The sequence below is a fragment of the Onychomys torridus genome, chromosome 14 (genome assembly GCF_903995425.1).
Source record: "Onychomys torridus chromosome 14, mOncTor1.1, whole genome shotgun sequence".
Taxonomy (NCBI): Eukaryota; Metazoa; Chordata; class Mammalia; order Rodentia; family Cricetidae; genus Onychomys; species Onychomys torridus.
The window spans coordinates 40,862,445-40,880,003 of record NC_050456.1 but is presented as its reverse complement, the minus strand read 5'-3'; the positions used below and the strand labels follow the sequence as shown (position 1 = coordinate 40,880,003).

The 17,559-nt window shown below is 44.4% G+C and overlaps 1 protein-coding gene across 1 annotated transcript in view; it reads left to right on the top strand.

The window, feature by feature from the left end:
* Positions 1 to 17,559, top strand: part of Rtn1 (reticulon 1) — a 221,400-nt gene that overhangs the window by 97,140 nt on the left and 106,701 nt on the right. The window contains exon 2 of the mRNA XM_036206318.1: positions 16,432 to 17,205. Coding sequence (XP_036062211.1) covers positions 16,432 to 17,205 — 774 coding nt within the window. The remainder of the gene's footprint in view (positions 1 to 16,431; positions 17,206 to 17,559) is intronic.

Below are 17,559 nucleotides of genomic sequence, written 5' to 3'. Positions count from 1 at the left end.
TGCCATGTTTCCTGAGCCACAGATGCAGGAGCTGTGATGTAGACGTATCTGTTGGGAGGACTCCCCCGTGATCTGTTGCTCTCTGCATTGTGTCCAATGGTGGTTTTCTGTGATGGTCTCCATCTGCTGTAAAGAGAGATTTTTTTTCTGACGAGGGGTGGTGGGTACACTTACCTGTGGTTTAAGATCAAGATTTAGAATATAGCAAGGAATTGTGGTGGTCTAGAAAAATGGTGGTGGTGGATTCTTTCCTAAGATCCATGACCTCACTAGCCTTGGGAAACTGGGTAGGTTTCCAGTACCAGGCATGATTTCCCTCCTGTTGAGTCTCAAATCTATTTAGATGGTTGTTGTTTGCCCTTGTTTTTGCCCCCAAAAGTGATAGATGGCTCTTTTTATAGTATGGAGGACTTAGTGCTTTCTCTACATTGAAAACACAGAGAGCGGGGTGCATCTGTGATAACGGGGCAAATTAGAAGTAGAAGAATGGTTGCATAACTGAACATATAGAACTGCTGAATGCTGTGAGAGAGTATGCTGCGTAAATTATATTGCACCAGTGACGCTTAAAAAAAAAAAATCAATGGAAGATCTATGGGGAGTTTTAGGGAACTGTTCTTAAGATCTAAATAAATTATATATATTGAATTCCACTACCCCCTCCAAAATGATTATCTTCTATAGAAAGTCACACAATCACATTTCCATGTTTAGATAGCAGGCAAATTAGCAAACAAACAGCACCCCTAAAATAAACAAATGCCTTGCCCTTCCAAGCCCCCCAAGGACCTCTCTTACCTCATCTCAGTTCTGTACAACTTTCTGCTTCCTAAGCATTGCTGAGATCCCTGAGACATGGGGTGTGGTCTGACTGTAAATTGGGTGTTTCCTCAGACAGAATTATTTTTTGCCAAATTGAAAACTCTGCAGCAAAGCAAACCCTGGCACTTTGCAGGAATAAAGAGAAATCTTTCAAGTCAGTCTTTATTAAACATGAATTCTCCCATCCTCGGAGCTAAACCTATTATTCCAGCAGATAAGCTTTTAATGAAGCCATGAACTGTGGGGAGAAAGGATAGATGTTCATCCATAAACTGCAGAGAATGTTGTCAGCCTTGACTTAGAGTCTTAGGCAGGCTTGGTAAAAAAAAAAATGTTCACTTGTCCCATAGGAAAAGCTAGCAAAGAAAGGGTATGCCTGGTGCTCTCAGCACCCACTTGTCAGGTTAAAACACAAGATGCTTAATTCTAGGAGAATGTTGTCTAGATGACATAAAGCCTCCTGGGCTTCACTGATGGACCCATCCTTCACGGAGGGCTCTGCATCTCAGCATCCTTAGTCCCGCCTCCTGACTGGGTAGCACCTGGGAAAGATGAGTGGAGGGGCTCAGGCCCGGTGCCTCTGCCTCACCATTGAGAAGACCACATCCATCCATCATCTGTCAGCCTAAGAAGCTGAGACTGGGGAAGGAATGCATGCTCACCCCAATCACACATTCTGACCCTCTATTCATGAGGTTTAGCTTCTCGGTCCACTGTCCTTACTGTTTGTTAGTTTGTGCCTGATGGTCGTGGTTCCATTCAAACACTTCTTGGTATTTTTGTAACTTAGGGGAGGAAGGTAAGACAGTTGCTTCTCCAGTACACCCCCACTTTTGTGGTCAGAACCCCTCTTGGTTCCATCTGTCTTTCTTTGCTAGTATTCTCCACGTTTTTATTTCAGAACAGTCAGACAGGGCTGTGTAGAGTTACCAAACTATCATCATAAACCACAGGCCCCACATCTCAGCTCCCATGGGTAGAATGGATTCTTTCCACAACAGAGAAAGCTCACCGATAGGTTTTGAATACCCACACCCCTCTTCTGTGCAATGTCTGGGTAATTTTCAAGTTTTCATGTTCAGTGTAGCCATCTGTATGTTGGTAACAGGATGCATTGTCCTGACATTATTAGCCCAGGGAGTCATGTAGGACAGTGTGACTTTGTCCTCTGGGGACTTCCAGCATCTAGGGCAGATACCAGATATCAAAAAAGTGGAGGTCATCTACATTTAAAACTCCTTCTGGTACAAGCTGTATTACTAGAGATAAAGAAACCAACCAATGTGTGGTGGTCTGCTACAGAAGCCTAATGTCCTTCCCGAAAAACTGAGATAATCGAATCAACAGCTCCGATTTATTGAGTGTATACTATGGGTCAGAAATAGTTAAATAGATTGTATCTCATTTAATTCTCATAGTAGCTCAGAGAAGTGAGCACTATTATTACTCTCCCCGTTTTACAGATTGATTAACTGAAACTCTAAGATGTTAAGTTGCCCTGAGTCTCACAACTGGTGGAATTCTAGCAGAGCTAGGGTATAAATTGCCTAAGCAGCAGGCTGCCCATTGGAATGAGCTCCATCCTGTGAGCAGGAGTCAGTGTGGAGCTGGGGGTTTAGGACCTAACCATCCTCAGGAACAACACAGCCATTTTTTTTTTTCACGAAGTCATCTTTGTTCCTGGCCTCGCGTTCCTCTGCAGCCAGAGAATAAAAATAGAAAAGTGCAAAATCAAATACCTGTTCTTTGCACTTGCCTATCTGGTGACCCATGCTTCTATGACCAAATCTCAGTTTAGGTAGGTGGGTGTGTGTGTGTGTGTGTGTGTGTGTGTGTGTGTGTGTGTGATTTGATGGCATTTGTTCCAGTTTTCATTCTTTGACTAGAAATTATGTCCTGTGGAGGATCCTTCCATGTTTGTTATACGCACTTTCCTAAAAATTTTCTCATGGAATGAAAGTTTGGAAATGTCATCTCAAGTGCCTTCGAGTCAGAGAATTTTCTCTGCCCTCCTTGCCTGGCTCCTGTCTGTGGGGGCATCTGTGGGTTCACACACTGATTCCTGATGTGAATTAGCCTGTACATTCACCAGGCTTCTAAATTCTGCAAAAGAAATGCTGAACTCAGATGTTTTCAGAGGGATCTCTGTACACTCTGAAAAACTTGTCTTTAAAAAACAAAAACCAAAAAATTAAGGAGATTATTTAGAATTTGGGGGTGGGGAGCAAAGACAAAAGAATCATTAAGGGGCACATTTGTAATTGTAATACAAAAGCATCTAAGAGCAGCAGCAGACTCAACATAGGAAAAAGTGGGTGATGGGAAAGATCAGGCCGGCCCAGGTGGGAGTCACCAACTATTGTGACATCTTGCATCTCAGATTCACTGCCCCTCCCATGCCCCATTAGTGTGTGGTCCCCTCAGACAAGATGTTCACATTCATTTTCTGTGCACTAGATCTTCCCCACCGGGTCCATTGAGACTCACACACACACACTGATCTCTCCTGGAAGCTCCCTCATAACATACGCATATGTGAACGTGTGCACACATATAACAGTGATGCGTGCATGTATAGTAGGTAAGTAAGGAAAGCACTTTTATTAAAAGGATTTGTATTTAACAGTGTTACAGGACAGGCTCCTACCTAGGCAGCTGCTTGAGCTGGATACCTCAGTACCCATATCTGCCAGCTCTGCAGGAAGTGCTGACAGGAATTAATTGGCTTTCCTGAGCCCCAAAGCTCAGTTCTGCTGCTCATTCCAACAATCCCCTCAGGGCTCTGCTGTCTCATAATTTCCAGTCTAGAGGACTTTCTGTTTGCAAGAGTCCCATCTAATAGGCACTGCCTAATGCTTATAAAATTTCAAATTCGAGGATCTTGAGAAATTTTTATGGCCTCTCAATCAATGGGGACATGGCTGCATCCAAAGCATTTGGGTAAGTTGGTGTTCTTCTGATTCTAACCTGGTCCCTTCTAAAATGCATGGAAAAAAAAAAAAAAAAAGAAAAGAAAACTTCCAGATATCATTCTAAAATATAATTTAATTTTTGGGAGTGTCTAGACAACTTTTGTAATTTGAAATATGCAGAAGAAATTTATTTGTATATTAGATAGGCTAGATTTATATTGATTTTTTTCTTTTTAAATCTTTTTTTCTTTTTTTTAAATTATATTTGTATTTTAATTTTACATATCAGCCATGGGTTCCCCTGTCCTTGCCCCTCCCGCCCTCATCCCCTTCTCCCCCAGCCCCTCCCCTCCATTTCCATCTCCTGCAGGGCCAAGACTCCCCTGGGGATTCAGCTCAACCTGGTGGATTCAGGACAGGCAGGTCCAGTCCCCTCCTTCCAGGCTGAGCAAAGTGTCCCTGTGTAAGCCCCAGGTTCCAAACAGCCAGCTCATGTACTAAGGACAGGTCTGGGTCCCACTGCCTGGATGCCTCCCAAACAGTTCAAGCTATTCAATTGTCTCACTTATCCAGAGGGCCTGCTCCAGTTGGGGGCTCCACAGCTTTTGGTTCAGAATTCATGTACTTCCATTTGTTTGGCTATTTGTGACTGTGCTTTTCCAATCTTGGTCTCAACAATTCACGCTCTTACAATCCCTCCTCTTTCTCGACAATTGGACGCGTGGAGCTCCATCTGGGGCCTGGCTGAGGATCTCTGCATCCACTTCCATCAGTTATTGGATGAGAGTTCCAGCACGACAGTTAGGGTGTTTGGCCATCTGATCACCAGACTAGGTCAGATCAAGCTTTCTCTCGACCATTGCCAGCAGTCTACAGAGGATGTATCATTGTGGATTTCTGGGGACCTCTCTAGCACTTTGCTTCTTCCTGTTCTCATGTGGTCTTCATTTATCATTGATATTTGTTTTAGTTCATTAGATTTATAAATATTTTCTTACAGACCTAGAAGTGATTAGTTAGGCTTTTTGGGGAGGGGGGAATTTTCAAACATAATTTACCTTTGTGATTCTCCTTCTTCTCACCCATATCACAATTGCAAGGTTAAACACATTAGGTTCTGCTAATTATAGATTATATTCACGTAACTGCACTAGAATTATGTATTTTAAATTTTTACTCATTTTTACAAAGTATCCAAAAATGAATTATATCAATTTACATTTCACATAGGAAAATATTATTATGATCTATTCTTTTTTTTTACCAAAACGGTGAACTTTTTATTTATAATTTTACTTTTTATTGAAACAGATTTTTTTCATACAATATATTCTGATTATGGTTTCCTTTCGTCCAGCTCCTCCCAGATTCTTCCCACCTTTCTACCCCCCCCCAATCCACACCCTTTCTTTCCCTCACTCATTATCAGACAACTGAAACAAACAGAAAACAAAGAGCCAAAAAGAAAGGAGGAGAAACACAGGGGCAGACATATAGAGAAATTCCATGAAAGCATAACAATGGAACCCATAATAGCTAAGCCAAAGCCCTATATGGAAACAAAACAAAACAACTGCCCCTCCAAAAATACCATTGAGTTCATTTTGTGTCAGCCGTCTCCTGCTGGGCATGGGGCCTGCACTTAAGTGTGGTTTGTGTACTCTGTGATGCTCTGTTGGAGATTTCTCTTTGTGAGCAGTTGTCAACTGGAGATAGCTTCTTGGTTAGGGATGGGTACTTGTATCCACCCTCTCCACCTGGCTCAGTCCCATGCAGGCTCTGTGCATGCTGCAACAGTCTCTGTGAGTTCATATGTGCCTCAGTCCTGGTATGTCTAGAAAGGCCTGGTTTCCTTGATGTCCTCTATCTATGGTGGCTCTTACGATCTTTCTGGCACCTATTCCACAGAGTTCCCTGTGCCCTGAGGGGATGAAGTTGATGGAGACATCCTGTTTAGGATGAGTATTCCAAGGTCTCTCTCCCTCTGCATGTTGTTCAGTTGAGGGTCTCTGTATTTGTTTCCATTTTCTGCAGAAAAGCTCATGTGGTGATGGCTGAGTGAGACACTGATCTATGGGTATAACAGAATGTTATTAGGAGTCAATTTGTTGTTATATTCCTTTAAAAGAACAGTAGTGTTTGGTTTTCCCCTAGGTCCATGGCCTATTGAGTCTCAGGTTCCCGGCCACCTGAGCAGGGTCAGGCATGGGTTTCATCTTATGTTGTGGGCCTTAACTCCAATTCAGATAGTGGTTGGTGACTCTCATAATCTTTGTGCCACTTGTACCACTACTGCACCAGCGTATCTCGCAGGCAGGTCACCATTGTAGATGGAAGGGTTTGTAGCTGGGTTGGTGCTTATCAGTTTCCTCTTGTAGTGTGCAGAGAACCTTACAGTACTATGGATACTATCCAGTAGAGGTGAAGGCTCTCTTGGTAGGCACCAGCTTGACTTCTCTGTGTTCAATGAGTTGCACAGATGTTGCCTTCAGCAATGTGGCCCTGCCATCCTTTTGTGGAGAGCGAACTGTAGCCATGGCAATAGCCTGGACTGTTTGGGTGGAGGGTTCCCACGGGGCCCCTTTGGCCAAAAACTCAATTAGATGTGACCCATTCCTGGCAGTAGAGGTTTCATTTGGTGATGAGAGATAGACTAGGTGGGGCTCCATCTACCCTGTCATTTGGGAATTTCATTTAGATCACCTTCATATTGCTGTGCTTGTTTTCCATACAACCCCTCCAATGGCCCTTACTTTTAGCTCTCTCTCCCCTCTTCTCTCCCCCTTTTCATGTAGTCCCCCCATTCTAGTCCCCACTCTGTCTCTCCATCTATAACTATCCTATCCCCCCCTCCAGGAAACCCTTCCCTCCCTGCTAGTTCCTTACTCTACACCTAACCTCTGTGGTTATAGCCTTTAACCAGTAATGAATCCATAGCCTTTCACTTTTTCTTTTGTCAAAACAAAAGCATAACCTCTTCTCTAAAGTAATGTATCTTTTGACTTAAATTTTGAAGTCAAGACATTTTCAAAATATATAGGTTGGTTTAATTTAGCAGCCTTTTTAATCCAGTATGTTTTAGCCGCTATTGTCCCTTTCTCAGCAGTCAAATACTTTAAAGACAACACAATAACATACACTATACAGACTCTGTGTGTATTTTTCCATTTTAACATGGCTCATTATATTTTTATTATTCTATTCCTTTTTAAAGAACTTTATTTTAAAACTTTGCTGTTTTAATCTAAGACTGTAAATATTCTTTCTCTTCTCTCCCAAGCCTATGCATATTTTAAACTCACTGTGACCCATTTAGAGGCTCTTTTCATCTGAACCTGCCCTTACTGTGCATCAGTAAACTTTTCTGTCTGTATGAGCAAAAATACTGCTGTGTCACTTAGATCGTGGTATTTGGGCCTGTTTGTAGTGTTTGGTAGTAGGACCTGTTAAAGGAGTCGCCTATTTTTGCCTTTAGCACAGAGCCAGATAGCTGTCTCTTAAAGGAGCCATACTTCTGCTCACCACCAACAAACAGAGCCTACCTGAGAAAATTCAGCTACCAAGAAGCCATGCTTGACTCCATTTTTGTGGGTCTAGAATACTTTTTTAAGTTTTGTCAGATTTTATGTGGAAATTACAGCCAAATGTTTAGGCTCCAAATGTTGGTGGAAGTTTCCCTGTCCCGAACACCTGCCCTGAAATAACAGGCAGCTGATTCCCAAATAACTAACTCAGAGACTTAATGTAAATTATAAATGCTTGGCCAATAGCTCAGGCTTATTACTACCTAACTCTCACATTTAAATTAACCCATATTTCATATCCATGTTTTGCCATGTGGCTCATGGCTTGTTAGCTCATTTTTTACATGTCCTGCTTCCTCGGCAGCTGGCTGGTGACTTCACTGACTCCACCTTCTTCTTCCCAGAGTCCTCTGTTTCTGGTGTCCTGTCTATACTTCCTGCCTGGCTACTGGCCTGTCAGCTTTTTATTAGTCAATGAGAGCAGCGCATATATATCCACAGTGTGCAGAAGGACGATGCCACAGCAGTTTTCATCATTGTCTTTGTCTCAGCCATTCCGACTGGGATAGGAAGAGAGCCTAAAGCAGTTTCTGTTTGTGTTCCCCCATCATACCACTTCTTGGCATATGTCCAAAGGAGTTGACATCCTGCTCCACTGATACTTGCTCAGCCAAGTTCATTGCTGCTCTGTCCACAAAGCTGCGAAATGGAAACAACTGGTATTGTGGTGATATTGTGTTCCCCAAGATACTGTGCACCCTAATAAACTTATCTGGGGTCAGAGACAGAACAGCCACAATATTAAACATAGAGGGTGGGTAGAGGTAGCACACGCCTTTAATCCTAGCATTCCAGAGGCAGAGATCTACCTGGATCTCTGTGTGTTCAAGGATACAGCCAAGCATGGTGACTCACGCCTTTAATCCCAGGGAGTGAGCCTTTAATCCCAGGGAGTGATGGCAGAAAGCAGAAAGCTATATAAGGCGTGAGGACCAGAAACTAGAAGCTTTTGGCTGGTGAAAGTTTCAGGCTTTGGAGCAGCACAGTTCAGCTGAGATGCATTTAGCTGAGGACTCAGAGGCTTCCAGTCTGAGGAAACAGGATCAGCTGAGGAACTGGCAAGGTGAGGCGGCTGTGGCTTGTTCTGCTTCTCTGATCTTCCATCATTCACCCCAATACCTGGCTCCAGGTTTGTTTTTATTAATAAGACCATCTAAGATTCATGCTACAGGAATGCCCTTCAACTGATGAATGGGTAATGAAAATGTGCTACATACACACCATGGAATTATTTTCAGGAGTAAGGAAAAATGAAAGCATGAAATTTTCTGGTGAATGGATAGATTGAGACAACAATGCACTAACACAAAAGGACAGGCACTGTGTGATCTCTCTTATTTGTGGTTCTTAGCTAAGAATCTTTAGGTGTTGAGTATAGACGCTGGGGCTATGGCAGAAACAAGGAAAGTCAGAAGGGACCACAGGGTTGGGGAGCTCTAGAGGGGGTAACAGTAGGACCCAGGTGCTGTGAAGGGGACATGGGAAAGCAGTGGGGACATTTTTACTGGGTGGGGACAATGAGGACAATGCAAAGGAGAATCCCAGAACAGCACAGGCTACTGATTTAGTCGCTTCCCAGAACGTGAAGGGTTAGAACCCAAGGTTGAAGGCAGCATACACTTTGGACTCAGGCCTGGAGGAATCAAACTGGAGCTGACCTTAAAGCCTCCTCCCTGAGGACCAGCTCTATAGCTTCTTAAGGATCTACGCAAGCTGCCCAAGGGAGAAAGACAATCAATAATTCTCCCCAGCTGTAAAGCCTACAGCCACATTCTGACTGGAATGGGAAAATACTCCCAAGGGTGTAATAGTGCTATTTATATCATGGGGGTGTGTGGGTAACCAACAGCCATCTAATTGGACTGAACGCTTGCTCAGTAGCAAAGAATTCATGTCTGGTGCTGTAAACCCAGCCAATTACTCTTGGCTGGAGAGGTCATGAACCCTAGAGGAGAACCTACTACTGCCGTTTCCTGAATAATTCCCAACTTCATTCTAAATCCTTATCTTCATAGTCACAGATAAGTGTAGCTATCCCCCTCAGCCAAAGACGATTCTTTTTGTTGCAGACCCACAAAGAGTCAAAATGCAGAGAACAACTGACCTGTGGGGTGTCCAGCCCAAACTGATACATCTACACACAACCCCTGTAGGTGAGGCTCAGGGAATGTCACGGAAGAGGGGGCAGGAAGATTGTAAGAGCCAGAGGACCAGAACGTCTGTCTTGAGATTGTGGTGATATTATGTTCCCCAAAATATTGTGCACCCTAATAAACTTATCTGGGGCCAGAGAACAGAACAGCCACTAGATATAGAGGCCAGAAAATGGTGGCACACATGCCTTTAATCCTAGCATTCGAGAGGCAGAGATCCTCCTGGATCTCTGTGAGTTCAAGGCCACACTGGAAACAGCCAGGCGTGGTAACAAGAGCCTTTAATCCCAGGAAGTGTTGGCAGGAAGCAGGAAGGTATATAAGGCGTGAGGACCAGGAGCTAGGTTGGTTAAGCTTTCAGGTTTTCAAGAAGCAGTTCAACTGAGATCTACTCAGATGAGGACACAGAGGCTTCCAGTTTGAGGAAACAAGATCAGCTGAGGAATTAGTGAGGTAAGGGGGCTGTGGCTTGTTCTGCTTCTCTGATCTTCCAGCATTCACCCCAAGACCTTGCTCCAGGTTTGATTTTATTAAGACCTTTTATTAAGACACATGAGATAGTGTCTCTTACGGACCACAGGCAAGCTACACCCATGAAATGGTATGGTTTCCTAAGCAGGACCCATACAATGACAAGGCCAGTTGACATGTTGATATGGATGGGGTAAATCTCACAGAGCCCCACCCCTAAATAAAACACCTACATGCAATTAATGGCTGCTGAGAGATAATCAATTTCTCCAGGGACAGGCCCCATTATAGGTTATCCCAAGCAGTCATCCCTACATGTACATATGAGAGACACTCAAATGGACTCAGCAGTATATATATATGACATGTGTGCGTGTGTGTTGTATAATATATTATATAACATAAGTTCTGTACTATGTAATGTACACAGATCTGTAATAATAATTAAGAAGAAGAGGTCATGAATTTGAGAGGCAGTGGAAGGACACACAGGAGTGGGGAGGGAGAGGTACAGTTCTCAAGTATGAAATTCTCAAAAACTAGAAAGCAAAAAAAAAAGAACTCTCAATACATTATTTATACCAGTGATTTTGGAATTGACGTGAAGTTGAAATATGTGGTACAGCAAATTATAACATTCATGCTGACAATTTGAAATAACAGAAAAATCACAAAATTCAACACATGAAAAAGTATATTACAGAGATAGATTATAGGCGACTACACAGTAGTGTTCTCTTCAGCAGGCTTACATTATAACCTTTAACAATATTTTGATAACTTACATCACAATGAATCTCTATTATTGACTTTCTTTTTTTGGGGGGGAGGTGGGTGGGCATGTCTCCACAGCGAAGATATTCACATTTATTTTCTGTGAGGTAGATCTCTTCCGCCAAGACTCACACATAGGTTTTCCTAGAAACTCCTCCAGTCAAAATAAATAAATAAAAAGCATTAGCAGATATCCATACACTGAAGCATCCTGTGTATGGCTGAAAATACTGTCTTCACCCCCAGCCATTCAGCTCTCATAACGAACCATTTCTGTTCAGTGGGAATTGTGGTTTAGGGAATTTGTTCAGGGTTTCAGCAATTGGCTTTGTAACTCTTTAGGATTCTAGATTTTTTTTTTCTTTTTTAAATTTCAGGCTTTAGGAGTTTTTCTTTTTGGGAATTTTAAAGTGCTAGGTTGTTGGTATTTGGAATTATAACCTTCAGAATTGTAACGAGCGCTGGGATTCTCAGAGTGACTCCTCTTCCCGTTCCCCTGGCTGGCAGTATTTGCAATGAGGCAAAAATCCTTCCAATTAAGAGAAAGAGCCCTTGAGGAAGATCAAGCTGGCCAGGTGAGGGTGTTAGGGCCAAGAGCCCTCTCCATTGTTGTTCATATGCACTCTCAAATACTGCAGATATGATACAGACTCCGTCCCTTCTTTCAGCATGCATTTGGGAAGCTCCTAGTCTATTATTCCCTGAGGCATCACCTCCAGGACAAGTACATTGATTCTGTTTTACAGGAAAGGATGAAGTAAGGACATTGTGTGTCAGAGCACAGTGGCCAGTGACTGTCACTCTGTTCAAAACTCAGAAGTCAGAGTGGCTTTCTACAGTTGTCTCATCAACCTTTCCAAAAGTAGAGGTTCATCTATTTGTCCCCCATCTACAGGGATCACACCTCCTCCATAGCCAGATAGCTCACATTTGCTCACTGTTTTCCAAGTGCAAGGCTGAAATGTACTCTTTCTAACTTGCTCCCATTCACTTTCTTCTTAGTAGCTTCAGTCTGTGAGTCTAGTCATTGATTGACTGATTGATTGGCCTACCCATTCACTTTTTTTTCATTTGTATAGGATGCCTACTATACAGTCACAAGCCTCAAACTCTAAGAGCTGACAAGTTATGAAAAGGTATCATAGACATGTGTAAAGATACGCCATAAAGTGTGTGATCATTATCCACCCCATGCTATAAGAATGAGGAGGAAGAACAGGAGAGTGGGTTTTACAGACAACATCAGTGCTATGTTCTGAATGTCATACCTCTCTGACATTTACATGATCCATCGATAACCAGTGTAATGGTATTCGAAGAAGACGAGGTCGTGAGGGTCAGTATCCCTCACTAGGCTAGGCTGGGTGGCCCAAGAGCCCTTGGGATCCACCTATCCCCTATTCCCACCACACTGGGATTTCAGGGACATGCTACTGGCAAGGTGCCCCTTGCCCTTGTAAACTTCTTACCCATGCTCCTATAAGCAATTCTAATGAAACTCATTGGGACATTAAAAATATGAAAATAGAAAGCAGGCTTGCAGGGAAGAGGAAGGGGATCTGTAGGGGGGTAGGAACAAGAGAGGGTAACAGGGTGGTGACTATAGCTAGAATAAATTATTTACATGTGTGGATAAGAGTAGTGTCTGGTCAAGGGGACACACTTGGATCTTCCTGGGCAGGGGAAATAGAACAGATTTTGCTGGTGGACTGGGGGGAGGGGTGGCGAGAATGGGAACAGGAGGGATCAGGTCAGGAGAGAACGACGGAGGAGGAGAGTTCTGGAGAAGGGGACATTTTGGGGGTGAGGTAGAAACCTAGTGCAATGGAAATTTCCAGGAATCTACAAGGGTGACCTTAGTTAAGACTCCTAGCAATAGGGGAAACGTAGCCTGAACTGGCTGTCTCCTCTGACCAGGCAAGATGTCAAGTGGGGGTAGTTGGAAACCAACCCATATAACCGTTGACCTACAATTTGTCCTGCCTACAAGATGTGCTGAGGTAAAGGTAGCACAGAAATTGGGGGAGTGGCCAGCCACTGACTGGTCCAACTTGAGACCCACACCAGGAGAGGGAGCCCACCTCTGACACTGTCTAGAGGGCCAGGATCCAGGGACTGGATAGCCCAGAGACCCAGGATAGAACCAAACCAGACTGGCACACACACAAAAAAGAAAAGTCACTGAAATGATTCCTAATGATATTCTGCTGTACTCATAGAGCAGAGCCTAGCATAATCATCATCAGAGAAGCTTCATTCAGCAACTGATGGAAACAGATGCAGAGACCCACAGCCAAACATTGGGCTGAGCCCCAGGGAATTCTACAGAGGCAGGGGAGGAAGGATTGTAGGAGCCAGAGGGGTCAAGGGCACCACAAGAAAATTCACAAAATCCACTAGGCTGGGCTCATAGGGACTCAAACAAACTGAACCGACAGCCAGGGAGCCTTCATGGGACTGACCTGGGCCCTCTGCACATGTGTTGTGGTTGTGTGGTTAGGTTTTCTTGTGGGATTCCTGACTGGGAGAACAGGGGCTGTCTCTGACTCTGTTGCCTGCTTTTGGGACCCTGTCCTCCTACTGGGTTGCCTCATCCAGGCTTGGGAGAGGAGGTGCCTAGTCTTACTGCAACTTGATATGCCATGCCTGGCTGATATCCTGGGAGGCTGGCTAGATACAGAGGAGGAGTGGATGGGGGTGCAGAGGAGAGGCTGCATGTAAAAGACTGGGAAGAGAGGAGGGAGGGAAAACTATGGTCAGGATGTAAATAATAATGATATAAATAAAAGTAATTTTAAAATCATGTTTCAAAAGGAAGGAGAAGAATAGGAGCTGGGAAGACAGCTGAGCCAAGTGGCCTGTTTCCCAAGCATGAGGACCCAAGTTCAGGTCCCAGAACCAACACGAAAGGCCATGCATAGTGTTGCATGTTTGTAATTCCAGTGCTGGAGAGGTAGACAGGACCTGCTGGCTAGATGGTTTAGCCTAATCAGCCAGCTCCAAGGCAATAAGAGACCCTTTCTTAGAAGAGGTGGCTAGCAAGCCCTGAGGATGACAGCTGAGGTTGTCCACCAGCCTCATCAGCCTACACACACACACACACACACACACACACACACACACACACACACACACTCTTTTTTTTTTTTTTTTTTTTTTTTTTTTTTGCTTTTTGAGACAGAGTCTCTCTGTGTAGCTTTGGAGCCTGTCCTGGAATTCACTCTGTAGCCCAGGCTGGCCTCAAACTCACAGAGATCCGCCAGCTTCTATCTCCTGAGTGCTGCGATTAAAGGTGTGCGCCACCACCGCCCGGCTGCACACACACGTTTTTAAAAGACCAGTATGGTATGTACTAAGATATGAATTACTAAGAGTAGGGTTGGAAAGAAAAAAAAAGCAGAGTGAGACCAGGGATTAGTATTCAAACAATAGAGAAAGAGAGAATTGGGGAGAGTAAATAGAAAGAGAAAAAAAGAAAGGAAGAAGAGGAACCCTCTCTAAAGCTCTGCAGAAACTATAAAAGGGTAAAGAAATTCAGTTATACAATTTGAGACATTCCCAGCACTTGAGAGGCTGAGGCTGGGAAATGCATCCCCAAGGCAGGGAGACCCCAAGGACAGGTCAATCTGTGAACTTTCTGTGGCCTTTGGGAAAGCTTGTTTAAAAAACAAAGCGAGAACACAGAGAAACACCGAGTTGAGATTAGATGTTGCACAGTGCGCCTGCCTTTGCAGTCACTCACCAGAGCAGAGGTGCAAAGCCCGCCTCCACACCACCCTGCTTGACCTTCTCTGTCTACCCAAGTTGGTGTCATCTGATGAGCAGAGCCTCCTGGTGGGGTGCTTCCTGGACTGATCTTTGCGTTGTTCCTTCTGTAACCAGAGGGTGTGCTGTGGAGTCTGGGAAGTTGGATGTTTTAACTAAAGGTAGCTTTCTGTAGCTAGGCACTTGAAAGCAGCTGGCAAGCGTCCCATGGGTGTGCTTTAGGCCCTAGTACCATTTAACACTTGCCCCATTATTGAGGAAGTTAGCTAGTGTCAACCCAGTTTGTAGCTCAGGCCAGATGTTCACCACATGAGCACTGATCAGCTCTGACTCACAGTTTTTCACTGTAGAGTTAGGTGTATTCTGCAGGTTCATGCTGCTCACTTTCATAGAAGATGGTTTCTTTGTCTGGAATAGTCTTTGGGTGTGTCTAGAATTTTTATATTGTGCAGGATATGTGTGTGTGTGTGTGTGTGTGTGTGTGTGTGTGTGTGTGTGTGTGTATACATGTGTGCAGTTTGTACGTGGACATAGAGACTCTGGGGTTTAAAATATAAAACTGTTGTAAGAACAAATCAGGTGAACACCCTACCGCCTGGCATACAAGAAGTCTTCATGGACATCTATTTTCGTCTATTTGCAGTATTTTGTTTGCAGTGAGAAATAGAGGCTCTTCTTTTCCTCATAATTAAAAAAAAATACAGTTTGATTTTATTGTGTTGGGGTTACACATTGCTATGGTGTGCTTATGGACCTCAGAGGACAACTCTGGGAGGTGGTTCTTTTCCTCCACTGTCTGGGTCCTGAAGAATGAACTCAGGTTGTCCAGCTTGGTAACAAGTGCCTTTACCCACTAAGCCACCTCCCCAGCCCCTTCTCCTAAAGTCCAATGCCTTGGAGGGGCTAGAAAGATGACCCAGTGGAAGCATTCCATAAACTCGAACTTGCCAACTTCTTTGCCCTTGGTGCCAGGGGGAGAAGGGGATTCTCAGGATGGTGCTTTTGTGTTAGCGGGAAGCAACTGAGCTCAGTGGAAGATGAGATGATGAGAAGATGGAGAGAGGCAGTGAGGAGGAACTGGAGAAACATAGAAGTAATGCTGAGATAATGGCATGGGGGGCGGGAGGGAATCCAAACTAGGAGGAGGACCTTTTCCCTTAAGCAGTGGATGGGCTAATTCTGAAAGAAGCAGCAGCCCTTGAGTGCAAGGACAGGCCAGAGGACCCTCTGAAGCACAGATCTGTGAGCCTCCAAGAGCAGGCCCTTCCCACCTGTCTACACCACTGATCGTTTACAAACCTGGGTCACTTCATTCCCACCCTACTTCAGGGGCTATTATTAAAAATACAGATGTGAGGAGAGTTTCTTTTTTGACAAAACTCGAGTCAATGAAATCAGAGTATATTAAGGTACTAGATGTTGAAAGTCAATGAACTGTGGGGGTCTGTTGTCTGGAAAATACCAGAGTTGTAGACTATTGGTTGAAATATTAAGGCAACTCCACGTAGTTAAAAGGTAGGTTTGTTTTGTGGGGTAACTTATAAGTGAAGGGATAAGTTACAGGGTCTGGGAAAGGTGTAGGGCAGTCCAGCAGTGTTCTCTGGAGAACTCTGCTTGGTCTACCTCCAGCATCCAGGATCCAGGAACCAAGAGAGCTGGCCCATCCAGATCTTGGATCCTCAGGCTCCTCTCTCAGCCCCACCTTCTAGGCGTAACAGTTACCGAAGCCTCAATGGGGGTTGTACTACCAGGTCAAAGCTGGAACAGCTACTCACTACAATAGACTAACTATCAGATAGACGAGGAAAATTAGCTGAAGCTAATGCTGATACTCTAAGATCTTGAGAAAGGATGCTGTTATTTTTCAATGAGGTCTAGCTTATAGATTAAGCAGGAGAGAACCCTCAAGCCAGGAGCCTCCTCATAGTCTGCTGTTATTTTGATTGACAGATGTGGCAGCTGTTTCTGGCATCCCAGACCACTCCCCCTCTTCAACACTAAAAGATGGGGATGGGGCATGTTACACATCCCTGATTTCTGACGTCTGTTATTCACCTCGGGAGGACCCTGCATACTTTACGGGAATTCTTCAGAAGGAAAATGGTCACATCACTACTTCAGATAGCCCTGAGGAGCTGGGGACCCCCGGACCCTCCTTACCAGAAGTGCCTGGAATGGAGCCACATGGCTTATTGAGTTCTGATTCGGGAATAGAGATGACTCCTGCCGAGTCCACTGATGTGAACAAGATCCTAGCTGACCCCCTGGACCAGATGAAAGCAGAAGCCTATAAATACATTGACATAAGCAGGCCACAGGAGGCAAAAGGTCAGGAGCAGCCTGGCCCTGGGCTAGAAGATAAAGACTTGGACTTTAAAGACAAGGACATCAAAGTCTCTGCAAAACCGGAAGGGGTCAGTGCACTTGACCAACCAGTTCCTGTGGAGGGGAAGATCGTCAAAGACCATTTATTTGAGGAATCAACCTTCGCTCCTTACATAGATGATCTCTCGGATGAGCAACACAGAGTGCCTCTGGTCTCTGCCCCTGTTAAGATTACACTGACAGAGATAGAACCTTCTGTCATGACCGCCACACCTGAGACAACCCCTGAGAAGCAAGAGCTGTGTCTGAAGCCAAGTCCTGACACAGTCCCCACTGTCACTGTCTCAGAGCCTGAAGATGACAGTCCGGGATCTGTCACTCCTCCGTCTTCTGGAACAGGTAAAGACATCGGTTATTCTCCACTTTGGGAAACCCCAGCCTATGGAGGGCTGAAGCCCCAGAACATGAAGGAATGAAGGCTTACATCCCAAATGCTTGATGTTGTGGTCCCTTTAAGTCACATTCAGTTAACTGATTTAATTAACACACAGCCTTTTCAGGTCTGTGCCCATCGTACCTAGGTTTCAGTCCGGGGTTCCCCTTCAAGTCCTGGCGGGTTCTCTTTGTAAAATGTCTCTGTCTTCATTTGATGGGGTGGGGGTTGGGGAGTAAGGATGGCACAATGGGAATTATCAGCAGTCTCCCACGGCCCTGAAGCTCAAATCAGGGAAGTGCCGCTGCTTGGAGGTTAGT